We start from the raw sequence: 18,153 nt of genomic DNA, 5'->3' as shown, positions 1-18,153 counted from the left end.
TCGGATCTGACAGATATTCTAATGACCTAAAGATTTGCTACTGGTGATATTAGCAAGTAAAACATGAATTCATAAGGCATTCTTTTGTTCACTTGTCAATGCAGATACCTTCTAATATATTTTTAATGGATCAATTCCTCTGCTAAAATGATGAACAATTGCAAATGATACGAAACTTGGAAGCGTTGTGAACGGTGAGGGTGATAAGTGTAGAACTCCCAAGAGGTCATGGACAGATTGGTGGAATGGGCGGACAAGTGGCAGGTGAAATTTAACGCATAGAAGTGTGAAGTGATTCATTTTGGTAGGCGGCACATGGAAAGAGAATGTAAAGTAATGGGTACAATTCTGAAGTGGGTGCAGGAGCAACAGGATTGGGTGTATATGTGCATACATCATTGGAAGTGCAGGATGGGTTGAGGAGGAATAAATAAAGCATCCTAGGCTTTATTAATAGGGACATCAAGCAAAAAGCAAAGCAGTTATGTTCAACATGTATAAGACACTGTTCAGCCTCAGCTGGAGTTTTGTGCCCAGTTCTGGGAGCCGCTCTTTAGGAAATAAGTGAAGGTATCAGAGCAAGTGCAGAAAAGATTCACAAAAATGGTCCCAGGGATGAGGAACTTCACCTACATATATATATAGATTAGAGAAGTTGAGTCTATTTCCCTTGGGAAGGTTGAAAGGAGATTTGATACAAGTATTCAAAATCATGAGGTGTCTGGAAAGAGTAGAAAAGGAAAAAAATGTTCCCATTGGTGGAAGGATCAAGAACAAGAAGGCACAGATTTAAGATAATTGGCAAAAGAAGAAATGGCAACATGAAGAAAAATTATTTTCACACAGCGAGTGGTTAGGACCTGGAATGCACTGCCTGAGAAGTGTTGAAGGCAAGTTCAATTGAGCATTCAATAGAGAATTACATTGTTATCTGAAAACGAAGCATGGATATGGGGAGAAGACAGGGGAGCAGTTCTAGGCAAATTTCTCGACGGAGAACCAGCACAGCCCAGACATGCGGAATGGCTACAACAATTCTGATAGAAATTTACTCAGTGTTCATTCAAGAATATCTGCAACAGTTTTTCTAATTTTGTGAAAAATGTAATATTTATATTATTGTGCACATTTTAAATAAAACAACCCACTAAATCTATCTTGTGGTTTTGCAGTGTAGAAACTCTCACTGGGTCCTTTCTTGAACACATAACACTTCCAACAAATTCAGGGTGAAATGTGATAATTGCATTAGATAATTATGTTCTTTTATCAGTTCATTTTTTCAGTACAGTGCAAGATTGTTTACTGCTGGAATGCAGATTTCTCTGCAAACTATGAGTTTTAATTCTCCATAAACCATCTAAATACATTATATGTTTGGGCATTATTTGGTGGCCAGTTGTATCTCAGGAGCCAGAAAGGTGAAAATGAATTCATCACAAAGCTCTGAAGAATATTAAGAATTAAGTCCATTGTATCTTTACAAAGATACCACCAACAGTTAAAAATAGTCGTGGATGAAATAACATTTGCGCTGAGACTTCTTAAATCTGTCCACAGTGTAAGAACTCCAGGGTAGTATTCAACTTTGTGGACTAACAATATGGTCATCAGCATCTGATGGCTGAATCCATAGAATAATGAGTTAACACTCTATTAGTTTTGCATAAAATTTTATATATATGAATTGGAGTCTGGCTATTCTATGGGATTTGGCCATCAACTGGTGATACAATTTGTCGCAGCCGTTTATTAGCCAGGCATAGAGTATCAGAAGAGGGAAGTTATGTTAGAAGTACATAGAACACTAGACTGCAGCTGAAGTAGTGCGTATAGGACTGACCATCGGATTGGCGAGGGTACAGCTGAAATTTACACGGTTGGGTAGGTATGGATAATTTTAGCTGTGAAAAGCCTAGACAGATTGGAGTTGTTTTCATTGGAATATAATAAAATAAGGAGAGATTTACCTAAATAAAATTTTGAGTGTCCTCGGTTGTGATAGGAAACCAAAACCAGGAATACTTGAGAGCAAAACTTTTAAGAAGTCACTTTTGTAAAACAATTAATAGCCAATCGTAACAGTTGTTTGAAAAAATGTTATTTGCATGGATCTTTGGGCATGAAGAGGAGTAGAAGGATTTGACCTTGTTTTAGCAACACAATGAAACTACAATGATGCTTCCTAGTCAAAATCTGATTCTAATTTCTTTTTAAAATATGTAATGATTTCTATGGTATCATTTAAATTTCACTTAAGTTTTTTTCTTTGAAGTGGAGCTTTCAATGATGTGTTTTAAGAACAATAATCAAATACATTGCTAATAATATGCTTGTATCTATAATCAATGCTGAACTGACAGGAAACCATTTGTAAAATCACACGAGATTTCTGACAGCATTGCATGGCACTGACTGGTATTCTACTCCCCTTATACTTTTAGATCCAGGTCCCTGCAGGTGTGTGTGAACTATCAGAAATGTACTATACTGTGCGATTTCCAGTTGTGCCTTACCAGTGAGCTTTAAAATCTGTTGGAACTATGTAGGCTCATAACATCTTAAAATCACAAAATATTACAGACAGAGGAAGAGGGATGGAAGGAAGTGTTGTTTACGGAGTAATGATTTATTCAAGGGGTGGGGGGGAGCTGAATGTTTACTTTCTCTTCAACTAAGTAGTTCTAGATTAAATTTCCAAATGGATAGATGTTGTTTCTGTTTCAGGTCACTACAATTGAAAGAAGCTCATACAGTTTTTAGCTGCTGATGACATAATTTGCTCTCTGCAGGATGCTGCAATGCGGAGCCCAGAGAAGCGTTCTGCTCTACCCAGACCTTCGATCCTGTCCACTCGCCGAGCTCCACCAGAAGAAAAAGATGCACATTTTGTTCCTGCTACAAGCCCAGTTTATCCTGCACCAAGACGACCAACAAGTTAGTTTTTGTGTTTCATTTTGAAACCTTAAGAATAGCCCCTTTTGACCAATATATCCCATAATAGAGAGCATGTGATGCACAAGATGCATGTATTATACAGGAAATGTCGAAAACATTACCGTTGTATTTCCCTTGTGTGCACTTTATACAAACTCAACAATGTCAAGATGATTCTTGATGTGCAACATGCTCAGTACCAAGGTTAAATTGAATAGTAGTCTCATTATCATTTTCACATCAGTTTTCCACCTGGTGGCTGACAAAATTGACAGCCTGGCCAGTGACAGGACGATGCAGCTGGGTACCCTTGGGGAAGGAACCCTGCAATTATTTGGGTGGGGGTGGGGGAGAGAGAGAGTGTGGTGAAGGAGAAGACATTTTGGTGGTGAAAACATTTGGAGATCACAACATGCACAGGGTACAGGGGTAAAAAGAGTACTTTCCTTCCCTCCTAACCCCAGAAGGAGTTCTGGGAAAGACACTTTTCTTGTGGAGTCAGCCGTTCATAGTGGTTTTTCAATATACAGCCCCCATGCATTGTGGCAGTTAATATCAATGCCAATAAGACTATGAGAGCCACATTACCATTACACAATTATTCAAATGAAAATGCATGATGAATATTTTGACTTCAGTGAAGCCTCACAGACATCCACCTTAGTGGTAAAGCATGAGTGCTTTGGGAATCCTGGAATCGGACTAGCCCATATGGGAATTTTCAAGTTGGATCAGAGTTTGACTTTGTAAAAATATTTATTTTGTTTATACTTTCAATTATATTTTGCTGTGCTTTAAGTTATGCACTTTTATTGCATTGTAGCCTGGTGTTTTTGCACTTTCAGTTCCTCCTCCATTGATACTGCGCCATAGAGAGTGATGAGTATAGGAAAGATGAATTCATTTAAAGGTCAACGAAAGCAGGATCAATGAAACCAGCCATTGTCTCTGAGCCCATGTGTATACAAACCAATGTGGGCTGGTCAGAGCAGATAAGACATCGGTGTTAATGTCTCAGAAGACATCACATAAAACTGTATTAACTGTTACAAGATGTCCTAAGACCAATTGTCCCAAAATTTCTCAGGGGTTCCTCGGCCTTGCATTGTAACAATAGTGGTAGGCAGACATCCTTTGCGGTTAAACGATAGTGACCAGGAAGTGCTTTTTGAAGCAGTTGCTGATTCCCTTGAAAGTTACAATTCATTATGAGGGAAAAGAAAGCAAAGGGATTGTATCCAGAAGTTTTTTTAATTTTTTTTATAAATTTAGAGTACCCAATTATTTTTTCCAATTAAGAGGCAATTTTAGCGTGGCCAATTCACCTAACCTTTGGGTTGTGGGGGCGAAACCCACGCAGACACGGGGAGAATGTGCAAACTCCACACGGACAGTGACCCAGGGCCGGGATTCGAACCCGGGTCCTTAGCGCGTAGGCAGCAATGCTAACCACTGTGCCACCGTGCTGCCCCGATTGTATCCAGAAGTGAAGACTCCCCACATTAGGAGTTCCCGTTGCTTAGGCTAGGCTGGTAAACATAGAAAATAGGCCATTTGCACACTGGGCTAAATCGCTGGCTTTTAAAGCAGACCAAGGCAGGCCAGCAGCACAGTTCAATTCCTGTACCAGCCTCCCCGAACAGGCGCCGGAATGTGGTGACTAGGGGCTTTTCACAGTAACTTCATTGAAGCCTACTCGTGACAATAAGCGATTTTCATTTCATTTTAGCCTGCTCCATCATTCAATATCATCATGGCTGCCCCTCTATCTTAATAAGAAGTCTTACAACACCAGGTTAAAGTCCAACAGGTTTGTTTCAAACACCAGCTTTCGGAGCACTGCTCCTTCCTCAGGTGAATGACAAGGTATGTAAACATACCTCTTCATTCACCTGAGGAAGGAGCAGTGCTCCGAAAGCTGGTGTTTGAAACAAACCCGTTGGACTTTAACCTGGTGTTGTAAGACTTATTACTGTGCTCACCCCAGTCCTACGCCGGCATCTCCACATCACCTCTATCTCAAAACACACATGCTCCCGATATCCCTTGATACCTTTAGAGTCCAGAAATCTATCTATTTCCTTCCTACATATGTTCAGTGATTTGGCTTCCACAACCTTCTGTGGTAGAGAATTCCACACACACTGAGGGAAGACGCTTCTCTTTGTCTCAGCCCTAAATGGCCTACCCCATGTCCTGAAACAATGCCCCTTGTTCCAGACCACCCCCAGTCAGAGGAAATAACATCCCTATATCCAGTCTGTCCAACCCTGTCAGAATTTTATACGTTTCATTTAGATCCCCTTTCATTCTTTTAAATTCCAGTGAATACAGACCCAATCGACCCAATCTCGCCTCATACAACAATCCTGCCATCCCAGTCTGGTGAACCTTCATATTTCCTCTATGGCAGGTATATCCTTTCTTAGTACGGAGACCAAAACTGTACACGATACTCCAGGTGTGGTCTCACCAAGGCCCTGTACAGCTGTAGTAAGACATCCTTGCTCCTGTGCTCAAGTCCTCTTGCAATGAAGGCCAACATACCATTTACCTTCCTAACTCCTTGCTGTATCTGCATGCTTGTTTTCAGTGACTTGTGTATGAAGACATCCATGTCCCTTTGTACATCAACATTTCACAATCCACTTCACCATTTAAATAATACTCTTCATTCTGTTTCTCCATCCGAAGTGGATATCTGCACAATTATCCACATTATACTGCATCTGCATGTATTTGCCCACTCACTCAACTTGTTTAAATCACCTTGATGCCTCTTCTACAGAACAAAAGCCATAGAATCCTTATAGTGCAGAAAGAAGGCCATTCAGCCCATAAAATCTGCACTGATCCTCTGAAAGAGCACTCCACCTAGGCCCACTCCCCTGCCCATTACCCAGCGCATTGATCATGATCAATCCACCTAACCTGCTCATCTTTGTTCGAGGAAACCGGAATACCCAGAGGAAACCCACGCAGACACTAGTAGAACATGCACTCCACACAGACAGTCACCCAAAGCCGGAATCGCACCCGGGTTCCTGGTGCTGTGAGGTAGCAGTGCTAACCACCATGCCGCCATCTTAACATCCTTCACTCACATTCTCACCAAGTTTCATGTCACCAGCAAACTTGGAAATATTACATTTCCTCATACAAATCCTCGATGTATGTTGTGAATAGCCGGAGCACAAGTACTGATCCCTGCAGGACCCGAATGCCACTTAGAAAAAGATCCATTTATTCCTACTCACTTTTTCCTGTCTGCGAGCCAATTCTCAATCCATGTCAGTGTATTACCTGCAATTCCATGTGCTTTAATATTGCACACCAACTCTTAAGCAGGACTTGGTAAAAAACTTTCTGAAATTCCAAATACTCCATACCCAAAGTTCACCCTCATCCAGCAAGTTATGGAGGTCCGTAGGTCAAGTCAGTTGAGAATACCAGCCTTCAAGCACTTGGATGAGAAATGTAAGAGTTGGCTAGCAAACCAGACAAGCTTCTTTCAAAAGATTTTACTTTTAATTTCAACCAATCTGGATCATGGTTGCACATGGAAGATGCCAGGGCACAGCCTTCTTTAATGTAAGATGTCAAAACTAACAACGATGTGGAGATGCCGACGTTGGCCTGGGTGGGCACAGTAAGAAGTCTTACAACACCAGGTTAAAGTCCAACAGGTTTGTTTCGAATCACTACCTTTTGGAGCGCAGCGTCTTGAAGGAGCTGCACTCCGAAAACTAGTGATTCAAAACAAACCTGTTGGACTTTAACCTGGTGTTGTAAAACTACCAACCACCTTGGTATCATAATCCCTTTATAAACTGCATATCCTATCTAAACAGAAAATCTTCTAACTAAATTAATGATTTAATACTGACCACAGCAATTTTATTATCCATGTCAGTGACCATTATCTAGAAGCAGCTATCATGCTTTCATTGTCCAACAGTTCACAGTGCCTGAAATGTTGAAGCGGACAAAACACCAAGTGAAATGGCAATGAGGAGACTGGGCCTAATTCCTGCATTGATGGATACTCTTCTCACTGACAAGCCCGTTAACAACCTTGATGAGGAAGCCTAACAATCTTTGCTTGGTCCCCACCATTTCCAGTCCACTGTCCTGCTTTTTAGCTTGAGCTTATGTGAAAAAGGACAGTGTTTATTATAAAGTGAATGATAATGTTCCCATCTAAGAATCATGCCATGTTTGAAGGTTCCAAAGGAAATGTGTGTAACAGTTGAGACCATTTCCTTGCTGCTGCTGATGACAACAAACCTCTTCCTCATTTGCAGCCAGGTACGAAGGTTCCAAGTAATTGTATTGATTTACTCTCGAGCTACCATCCATCTCACACTTTTGCTTTAACTTGATTGGGGGGTTTTAGCTTCAGGCATGACTACCCTCCTCCGATACACTCCCTGCAGCAGGACCTCCAACTCTTCAGCATCAAAACGAGCAGAGTTGTCCATATGTTTCTGCTATACTGTGATGAGCAATTATTTTGTTTCTCTTCAATTTTGACAAGCCAATTTAACTACAAACTGCAACCTATACAAAATGCTTGTAAATTAGGGCCACGATTTAACAGAAATGAAAGTCTTTTGACGAGCACGTTTAGCCAATTGCTTCCCGGTGCTTACAGCACCAAAAACGACCTGGCTATTAAACAGAACTCTGTTTCCCTTCTGGGACTCGGTGAGGAACCTCCTGCCGAGGCTGCAATTAGTTATATTTCCAGTATTAGCTAGCGCCTCTCACCATTGCAGGAAGAGATCGAGTTCCATTTTTAAATGGTTCCCCGATCCCCAGACACCACGCAGTGGCCCCAACTCACTTATAAGGGGGTCATTGAACCCCACTCCCCACCTCAGGTTATTCAAGAGCCTGACTGCACACTTGAATATACAAATTTAGGTTTTGGCCATTGTGGGCGGGATCCAGATCACGAGGCGTGACGAGAAAGTTAAATCTCATGATCGGACTATCATTGGACGTGGCCTTTAGATGGTGCCCTAAGTTTTAAACCCTTGAACTAGACTCTGTTTCCATGTGCGAATAGCTTAATCAAATCAGGCAAAGGTGACCCATTTTGTAAAATTGCCTGTGGCCAGAAGATGATTCTTTTGCGAATTTGCCTGGAGTTGTACCTGAACAGTGTCGGAAAGCCCACTGCATCAACTCAGTGAACCTCGTCTGGGTTAACATGGTGGTTTTCAGTCTTGGAAGAATCTTATGTGCAAGATCAAGGCACCTTTTCGCACCTTGCCACCAATTGTTTAGGCATCTCACTTGTAAGGCAGTCAACTCACATAATTGATAATTGGACCTTTAGTGATTGTGATTACAGAAGCACATACATGCAAAAGGATTGTCAGGAGTTCCTGCAGGGTAGAGTGCAGCCATGTTTTTTTTAGTTTTAATTATTCCAAGACTATATTATCAGGTGAATTTTAGGGCCCAGATTCAAAGATTTTTCACTGAAAAACACATAGTGTTTGCACTATTTTTAATACGTTAATTTTTTTCAAGATGTTATGTATATTTTAAAGAATTTGGGGCATATAAACCGGATTGTACAGAAACAGAAAAAAAATCAGGTCACACTAATGCATAGAAAAGCATTTTCAGGTTCAAAAGAGCACCAGTATTTAATGAGCACTGTTCACATAATGTAACATCCCAAGGAGCTTTGCACGATCATTATAAAACAAAGTAAGACACTGAGCCACATAACGCAATATTATAGGCTAGATGACCAAATGTCTGGTCAAAGAGTTTTAACCAATGCCTTAAAAGGCAGAAGGGAGGGTTTATGATTAAAATCTGAATTGCTGAAGTAGTCAACTCGGGGGTCTATAAAAGTAGAGAAATGAAACCTGATAATAAATGCTAGTTTTGTTATATGTAATATACGTTCCTTCAAATACCCACGTTGTTTTGAATTTTACTGTAAGCAGTTGCATCCACGACACCAGGCTCAATATAGTGTTAAAGTGAACTCTTTACTGAACTAACTATGCTCATAGGGCCAGAACATAATCAAATCTGGTTTTCACTAATGTATGCTTATTTGATTTTGAATTTTGTTAGGGGCATGACAGAAGGTAATACAGTTCAGTGACATGATTCAATATATAATTGTTTTCATTTTTGAAAGTATTTTTATTCAGGACATTTTCATTTATATACAAAAAACAACACTCAATCCAACATTACACAATTCTCATTATGAACACCCCACCTACCATTCCACCCCAGCAAAATCCTCCTCCAGGTTATCAGGGAGGCAAAGATCAACATAGAACCATAGAATTTACAGTGCAGAAGGAAGCCATTCGGCCCATCGAGTCTGTACTGGTCCTTGTAAACAGCATCCCACTTAAGGCCTCCACACTATCCCCATAACCCAGGAACCCCACCTAAACTATTTGGACACTAACGGGCAATTTATCATGGCCAATCCACCTAACCTACACATGTTTGGACTGTGGGAGGAAACTCACGTAGATACTGGAGAACGAGCAGACTCCTCACAGACAGTGGCCCAAGCTGGGAATCGAACCTAAGACCCTGGAGCTGTGAAACAACTGTGCTAACTGCTGTGCTACCGTGCTACCCCATGTCAGCCTCTCTCCCTTCCTGCACTCCGTGATTTTCCGATACCCCAAATATCGCCACCGACAAGCTCGGAGCCACCTTCACCCCTAAAATCTTCGACATTGACGCTGAAAAAGACTCCCAAAATTGGACCAATTTTGGACAGGACCAGAACATACGTATGTGGTTCGTGGCCCCTTTAAACACCGCTCGCATCTTACCTGTCGATACAAAGGCCGAAATTATCCTATTTATCCTCCCCCCAAAAAATTTAGGCAGGAAAATTAGAAGACTCTGAAACTATAGAAATATTTCAGAGGATAATCATGTTCATGGTTTGAACCTGCCAGCCAGCGATCATGAGAGAGCATCCCACCTCTTTAAATCCTCCTTCACTCTCTCTACCAATTCAATTTGTGTAACAGAACCCAACTATGTCACCTGTATTCCCAGATACCGAAAACACAGCCTAACCAGCCGAAACGGCAACTTCTCCAGGCCCCTGCCTTGTCCCTGGGAACACACCAGAAGCACCTCACTCTTTCCCACGTTCAGTTTGTACCCTGAAAAAGAGTCAAATTTACTCAGCATCTCAATTATCCTGCTCATACTAGAGATCGTGACATATAGTAAGCCGTTTGTGTATAGGGACATTCGGTGTCCCATATCCCCCTCCCTATTCCCCTCCACTCCATCAATGCCCTTGGCGCAATCGCTAGCAGCTCAATCGGCAAAGCAAAAAAAGTAACGGCGAAAGTTGACATTCCTGCTTTCTACCCCGTGCAGATGAAAATACGCCAAACTTTTTGTGCTGGTGCAAACACTAGCCGTGGGCCCTGTCCAACAACCTAATCCAGACATTGAACCTCGGTCCAAACCCAAACCATCCCAATGCCTCAAAGATACTCCCACTCAACCCAGTAAAACGCCTTCTCCACGCCCATAGAAATTATTACCTCTGTTTCCTGACCAGCTGGGGGCATCATCACTATGTTCAATGACCTCCTCATATTGGTTGACAATTGTTGCCTTTTCACAAACGTCGTCTGGTCATCAGCTATCACCACCGGCACACAATCCTCCAAGAGTGTTGCCAGCACCTTATCCGGCAACTTCGCATCTGCATTTAGCAAGGTCCACTAAGGATCATATGAATCCTTAACCTTTTTCAAAATGAGCAAGATCGAAGCTTGTACCAATGTGGGCAGAAGCTCCCCCTGTTTAACGAATTATTGAACATTTCCATTAGAAAAGGCCCCAGATCCGTCACAAACTTTTTATAAAATCCGCTGGGAATTTGTCCGGTCCTCGAGCCTTCCCAAATTGCATTGAACCTATGCACCTCATCACCTCCTCCAACCCAAGTGGGGCCTCCAGACAGTGCACTTTCCCCTCCTCCACCACCGGGAAATCCAACCCATCCACGAAATGTTTCACATCCGAGTCTCACGACCCGGATGCTCTGACCTGTACAGACCCTGGTATACGGCCTCAAACACCCCATTCACCTTACCTGGGGTCAGAGACCACCCCGTCCTTTATTTGCACAATCTTCCTAAAGGCCACCTGCCATCTCAGCTTGTGTGCCAACAATTTGCTGGCCTTCACGTTCATTAAATGTCCCCGTACCATACCCAACTGGCCAACCTCCTTCCCTGTCGACAACAGTTCAAACGCCAAGTGGAGCTTCTTCCCCTCCTTCAACAACTCCTCGTCTGTGGTGGCCAAATACTGCTGATCCACTGCCAAAATAGCCTCCACCAACCTCCTTCTCTCCATCCTCCCCACCTTCTCTATATGCACCTTAATTAAGATTAACGCCCCCTAATTATCACCTTCAACGCCTCTCAAAACGTGGATCGAAATACAACCTTGTTCTTATTGAATTCAATATAGTGCCTATAGCTGGCCAACCCTTTCACATGACCCATATCCACCAACAATCCCACACCTAACCTCAATGGCGGTATCTGGGTGCCCCCCTTCTCCATGCACAGATCCATAAAGTGTGGCGCTAGGTCCAATATGACCATCAGCAAGTATTCCGATCCTACCACCCCTGGCCTTATCCATAATCAAAAAATCGATAAGGGAATACATTTGGTGTACATGCGAGAAGAAAGAAAACTCCTTCGTCCTCGGGTCCCCAAACCTCCCCCATCCGCTCCATGAGCTCAAGCAACTCCTTCACCACCCCCGATTCCTTCAGGGATTTGGGGCATGACTGGCCCAGCCTATGGTCAAGCATACAATTACAATCCCCTCCCATAGTCAACCAATGCGTATCCAAATCCGGGATACCTTTTTGATAAATTCCACATCATCATAGTTAGGAGTGTACACATTCACTAACACCACAACCTTCCACTCGCCATCATGTATCTTACCCCGCCAGATACCCCACTATGTTGCTTGCCGAAAAAGCAATCCGCTTATAAATAAACGCCAAAGCTCCTTGTCTTCGTATCCAACCCCGAATGAAACACCTGTACCACCAATCCTTTCCTCAAACTTGTTTCACGGGCAGCATGGTAGCATTGTGGTTAGCACAATTGCTTCACAGCTCCAGGGTCCCAGATTCGATTCCCGGATTGGGTCACTGTCTGTGCGGAGTCTGCACATTCTCCCCGTGTGTGTGTCGGTTTCCTCTGGGTGCTCCGGTTTCCTCCCACAGTCCAAAGATGTGCAGGTTAGGTGGACTGGCCATGCTAAATTGCCCTTAGTGTCCAAAATTGCCCTCAGTGTTGGGTGGGGTTACTGGGTTATGGGATAGGGTGGAGGTATGGACCTTGGGTAGGATGCTCTTTCCAAGAGCCGGTGCAGACTCGATGGGCCGAATGGCCTCTTTCTGCACTATAAATTCTATGTCCCAACCCCTCAGGTGCATTTCCTGGAAAATGACCACATCTGCCTTCAAACTTTCTAAATGGGTGAACACCCAAGATCATTTAATCGGCCCATTCAGTCCTCTCGCATTCCATGAGACCAGACTAGTCTGGGGGCTCCAAACCCTCTCCCGCACCCTGATCGGCCATACCTGAATCCTCCTGGACTCCTCCAGGACCCTATCTCACCCACCTCCAGGGCCCACCCAAGATGGCCACTGCCACCCCCCTCCTACCAATGACTCGATAAAAACACCTTCGTCATCAGCAAACACCCCCCTCTCCCCACCATCCCTCTCCCCACCCACTCCCCTCTCCCATCCCAAACAAAGAAAACCCCACCATCCCAGGTTTGTTATTCCCACCCACATGAAAAAGCAAACAATCCCCCTTTTCTTCCCCCCCCCCCCCCAATAGCCAGCACCAGCTCCCCCCCACCACCACCACTTGAATTCCATTAACCAGCATTTCTGCAAGCAGGATGACCTCTACCTGAGGCTCAACACAAACTTTATGTACGAAAAAACCTATATACACCCCCCCTCCGGGCCAACCTACCTTTAACCATGTGCCCAACTCCTTTAAACCAAATTCTATCCCCCAACCCGCCCATGCTTCCCACCGTACCCAACAAATTATTTAATACACCCACCCGTGTCCTCCAGGCTCGAAGAATACCCCTTCCTCGACGCATTCCTTATCTGGTAACTCTCAAACACCACCCACCAGAGAAGTCCTACTTCTATTTTATCACTTTTCCCCCTGCACCATCTCCGTAAAACGGGCAAGAGCCAAAAAGAAGTCCTCAGGCAGGAGCCACCTTATGTGCAACCACTCACTGCATGGCTGCCACTGGAAGTCCCATTAAGTATACAATTGTTGCCATGTATTAAGATTTATTGTGACTCTCCATTTATATTTAAATTATGGTAATATTTCCAGCAAGTCAATGGACATTTAATTTGAAGTAGCAGGAAAATTATATTGTACTTTAAATATATTTTTAACACAATGTTTGTGTCATTTTTACTTGAATTCAAAAAATAACTGCAAGTAACACATGGTACACATGTTGCAAGCATGCAGATCATTTTCATCAAAATATTATGAAAATCTAATATTTTTTCCTACTGACTTCCTCAAGTGAATGTCCTTATTCCAAACTCTCTGTCTCTCCTCCTGTAGCTATAAGGACTGAACCAAGAAATGATCAAAGGGGCCAAGGAATGACCAGATCGCGAGGACATACTGGTACGGCTAGCCTGTAGTTAGTGGTGGCTCTGCTCTTACTGAATGCTTCATAAAATGTATTAACTATTTTCTGCATGACAAGCTTGATGTTGCTTAAGTGGAGCATTGGAATAATAACTAAAAAGACCGGGGAGATTTTTCAGAAATTGAGCCACAAGTATCTTGTGGACCAAGGAAGTGATTTCTATTTTAAGCTATACATGTGAGTAGAAAGTGTTTATTTAATTAATTGCTCAATGTTCCAAAATAAATTGTGTTGCATTATGAATTATATCCCTATATATTTAAATATTGTCCAGTGCATGTAAAAGAATAAAGCAAAGATATGGGCCAAAATTGTCCAGCTGGTGGCGGGATTCTCTGGTGCCACCGGCAGCACACTCCTCTGCCATGAGTTTCCCGGCAGCATGGGGTGGCTGCAATGGGAATTCCCATTGACAGTGGTGGAAACTGAGAATCTCGCCACCAGCAAATGGCACGCCGCCTCCCACTGCCAAGAAGCACATGGCAAGGAGTCCGTAGCATCCCACCCATGATAGTTTGTGATATATAAAGGCTATACTATTTCTTTATATAAATAAAATCATGTTTTATATATATTTAAGGATCGGAATCAACTCGCACCAGGTCAGCAAGAAGCGGGACCGCCACGCCATCCACCCCTGGATCAACTGCAGTCACACCTGGCACACCTCCTAGCTATTCCCGCACACCAGGTACCAGGACCCCTCGCACTCCTGGCACTCCTGGTACACACAAATCTCCCATTCTTGTACCCACCGAACGGAAAGTGGCAATTATTCGCACTCCTCCCAAATCTCCCCTTATTCCAAAGCAACTCCGAGTGATCAACCAACCAATGCCGGATCTGAAAAATATCAAATCAAAAATTGGATCAATTGACAACCTAAAGCATCAACCCAGAGGAGGGCAGGTATGAGACTAGAATATTACTTCCATAAAGCTGTGACATTTGATAGAAATCATGGCAGTATCCATACAAAGCTTTATTTGAAGAAAAGTATATAAGAGCGTGAACTTTAAATTAACAACTCTCTGCTGTTTTTATTCCTTTTGTAAAAAAAATATTTTTATTCTCTTCATTTTCCACTTTTTCATCAAATATACCCAACAAAAGTTAACTAACAATAACAAATACAGTAGCAATCCCCCAACCAGCATCTCCTTCAACAAACAAACCCAAACCTCCCCCTACATCCCAAATACAAAACAAGAAAGACCAAAAGAGAATCCAGTCATCCCATGTCTGATAAACAATAAGCAATACCTTCAGGCAGTCTACAAGGTGAAGGCTAAGACATCTGCTCCCATACCCGCCTGCAGCCCTGGCTGGTCTGACACCCCGAATATGGCTTCTAGGGGCCCTGGTTCGAACCTCCAAGATAAGCTTAAAGACCTCCCTCCAATAACCCTCCAGTTTTGGACAGAGCAAAACATATGACCATGGTTTGGAGGCTCCTACCACAGTGCTCACATACATTCTCCACCTCCTCAAAGAGTCGGCTTATCCTCGCCCTCGTGAGGTGCGCTCTATTTACCATCTTCAACTGTATCAGCCACAACCTCGCACACAAGGTTGAGGCGTTTACCCTCCAGAGCACCTCACACCACAACCAGTCCTCCATACCCTCCCCCAACTCTTCTTCCCAGTTCGCTTTAATTCCCTCCAATGATACCTTGTCCTCATCCAGAATCAGCCATAAATCGCCGACACCACCCCCTTCTGGTTTAGCTCACTGGACTAAATCGCTGGCTTTTAAAGCAGGCCAGCAGCACGGTTTGATTCCCGTACCAGCCTCCCCGGACAGGCGCCGGAATGTGGCGACTAGCGGCTTTTCACAGTAACTTCATTGAAGCCTCGTGACAATAAGCGATTTTCATTTCATTTCATTTCTCCATTTCCCCCTGTGGCGTCAATATCTCCTCCAACAATGTGGGGGCCAGCGTTATCGGGAAGCTCTGAACCTCCTTCCTAGCAAAATGCCAGCCCTGCAGATGTCTAAATACCTCTCCTTGCCCCAGTCCATATTTCTCCCCCAACTCCTCCAGCCTCGCAAAATGCCCCCAGAAACAAATCCTTTAATACCCTAACTCCCCTCTCCTCCCATCTCCGAAATCTCTCATTCCAATTCCCTGGCTGAAACCTATGGTTCCCCCTAATTGGCATCTCTCTTGACCTCGCCCACAACTTAAAATGCTGCCTCAAGATCATCAATGTCGCCACCACCACCGGACTCCCCGAATATGTACCCGGGGCCATCGGGAGCGGCGCTGTTGCCAGCGCCCTCAGCCCCTAACCCACTGGGACTTCCTCTCTCTCTCTCCTCTTCCCCCCCCCCCTAACCACGACCCTTCCTCACGCCCCCACCCCTCCCCCAAATAAACGAGGTGATCAACTTCTCCATCTCCTTAAAAAATGCCTTTGGTAAAAAGCTCAGCAGGCACTGAAATATAAACAAAAACCACAGCAACACATTCAGTTTAATCGCCTGCACCCGACCTGCCAGCGACAGAGGAAGACCATTCCATCTTGTCATGTCTGCCTTCACCCTCCCCACCAAACTAGTAAAATTGTACCTATGGAGCCAACCCCCCTCCCCCCAGTTGCGTGCCACCTGGACCCCCAGATATCTAAAGTGGGTTGTCGCCCTACGGAATGGCAGCCCCTGCCCCCACCCCAGGCCATAACACCACAAAGTATTCACTTTTGTCCACATTTAACTTATACCCCAAAAAAGGACCCAAAAGTTCGGAGCATAACCCCATTGAAGCACTCGGCTGTGACACAAACAATAATAAATCATCCGCATATAAAGACACCCTATGTTCCACTGCCACACCTCTCCCCGCTCTATTCCCTTCCACACCCCTGAACTCCTCAACGTGATGCCCAAAGGCTCAATCACTAGTGCAAATAACATAGGACACCCCTGCTTGGTCCTCTGGTGCAGAGCAAAATACCCCAAACTTATGTTGCTTGTGCGGACACTCTCCATCGGCTTCCTGCACAATAACTGTACCCACTCCTCAAATCTCGGTCTGATCCCAAACCATTCTAACACCACCATGAAATACCCCCACTCTACCCAATCAAATGCCTTTTCGGTGTCCATGAATAACTACCACCTCTGTCTCCCTCCCCTCTGCCGTTGCCATAACCACATTCAGTCCTCTCCTAATATTTGTAAATAGCTGCCTCCCTCTCATGAACTCCGTCTGGTCCTCCCCTATCACCTTCGGGAAGCACTCCTCCAACCTAACTGCCAACACCCTCGCCAATATCTTCGCATCCACATTCAATAGTGATATAGGCCTGTAAAACCCACACTCTGTCGGATCTTTATCCTTTTTTAGCAGCAAGGAGGTCGAGGACTGCCCCAAAGTCTGTGGCTGCACCCCCTTCCCCATTGCCTCCTCAAATATTCCCGCCATCGGCGGCGCCAATAAGTCCCTAAATTTCTTGTAATACTCCACCGGGAACCCATCCGGCCCTGCTACCTTCCCCGACTGCATCCTCCCAATTACCTCCTGTTCCCCTATCGCCCTCTCCAATGTAGCCCTATCCTCCTCCCCCAACCTCTGGGATTCCAAACTGTCCAGGAATTCCTCCATCTCCCGATTCTCCCCCGGTAATTCCGACATATACAACTTCTGGTAAAACTCCTTGAATACCCTATTAATCTGATTCGGGACTGCCACCAATTTCCCCGTTCTATCCCGCACCTTCACAATTTCCCTCGCCGCCGCCTCCCTCCAATGTTGACCTTCCGACATGCATACCGCCTTCTCCCCATACTCAGAAACTGCTCCCCTCGCCCGCCTCAATTGGCACACTGCCTTCCTTGTGGACAACTGATTAAAGCTCGCCTGTAACTCCCTCCTTCTCTCCACGTCGTCTGCATACCTCCTCTCTACCTCCAACATCTCATCTATCAACCTTTGCCGCTCCACCCTCTCCTCCTTATCCACCTTCACCTTAAACAATATCACCAGCCCCCTCACCACCACCTTTAGAGCTTCCCATAGAATTAAACCCCACATGCTCCTCAATTACCTTCCCAATCTTTTCACAAAAATCTCGGACCCCCAACAACCCCACATCCAATCTCCACCCCAGCCCCTGCACTGCCCCCCTCTCCAAAACCATATCCACCCAATGTGGTGCATGATCCAAAATTGCTATTGCCGAGTACTTTGATCCCTTAACCCCAGCCAACAGCGCCTTCCCCACCACAACAAAATCTGTCCTCGAATGGACCTTATGGACAGAGGAGGAAAATGAATACTCCTGCTCCCACGGCAAACCACATTCCATTGTTATACAGTGCCGTCTTTATTCAGCCGAAAGCCGTTTGCCTCCTCGCAGGTTCCACCGTTAAGTCCTGGTATAAATACGTACACAAGCCCCAGCCCACTGCACTTCCTGCTTCTGCTTCACCCAACTCAGGGC

At 44.4% G+C, this 18,153-nt stretch overlaps 1 protein-coding gene across 13 annotated transcripts in view; it reads left to right on the top strand.

Moving 5' to 3' along the window:
• LOC119961066 (microtubule-associated protein 2-like) overlaps positions 1–18,153 on the top strand; it is a 418,551-nt gene that overhangs the window by 359,757 nt on the left and 40,641 nt on the right. For all 13 annotated transcript variants that reach the window (XM_038788572.1, XM_038788632.1, XM_038788629.1 and 10 more), the window contains 3 exons: positions 2,793–2,937; positions 13,617–13,682; positions 14,288–14,616. In XM_038788572.1, the coding sequence (XP_038644500.1) occupies positions 2,793–2,937; positions 13,617–13,682; positions 14,288–14,616 (540 nt within the window). The remainder of the gene's footprint in view (positions 1–2,792; positions 2,938–13,616; positions 13,683–14,287; positions 14,617–18,153) is intronic.

Source organism: Scyliorhinus canicula, chromosome 2 (genome assembly GCF_902713615.1).
Source record: "Scyliorhinus canicula chromosome 2, sScyCan1.1, whole genome shotgun sequence".
Taxonomy (NCBI): Eukaryota; Metazoa; Chordata; class Chondrichthyes; order Carcharhiniformes; family Scyliorhinidae; genus Scyliorhinus; species Scyliorhinus canicula.
The sequence above is the reverse complement of the archived record's forward strand: the minus strand, read 5'-3'. Positions and strand labels throughout refer to the sequence as shown.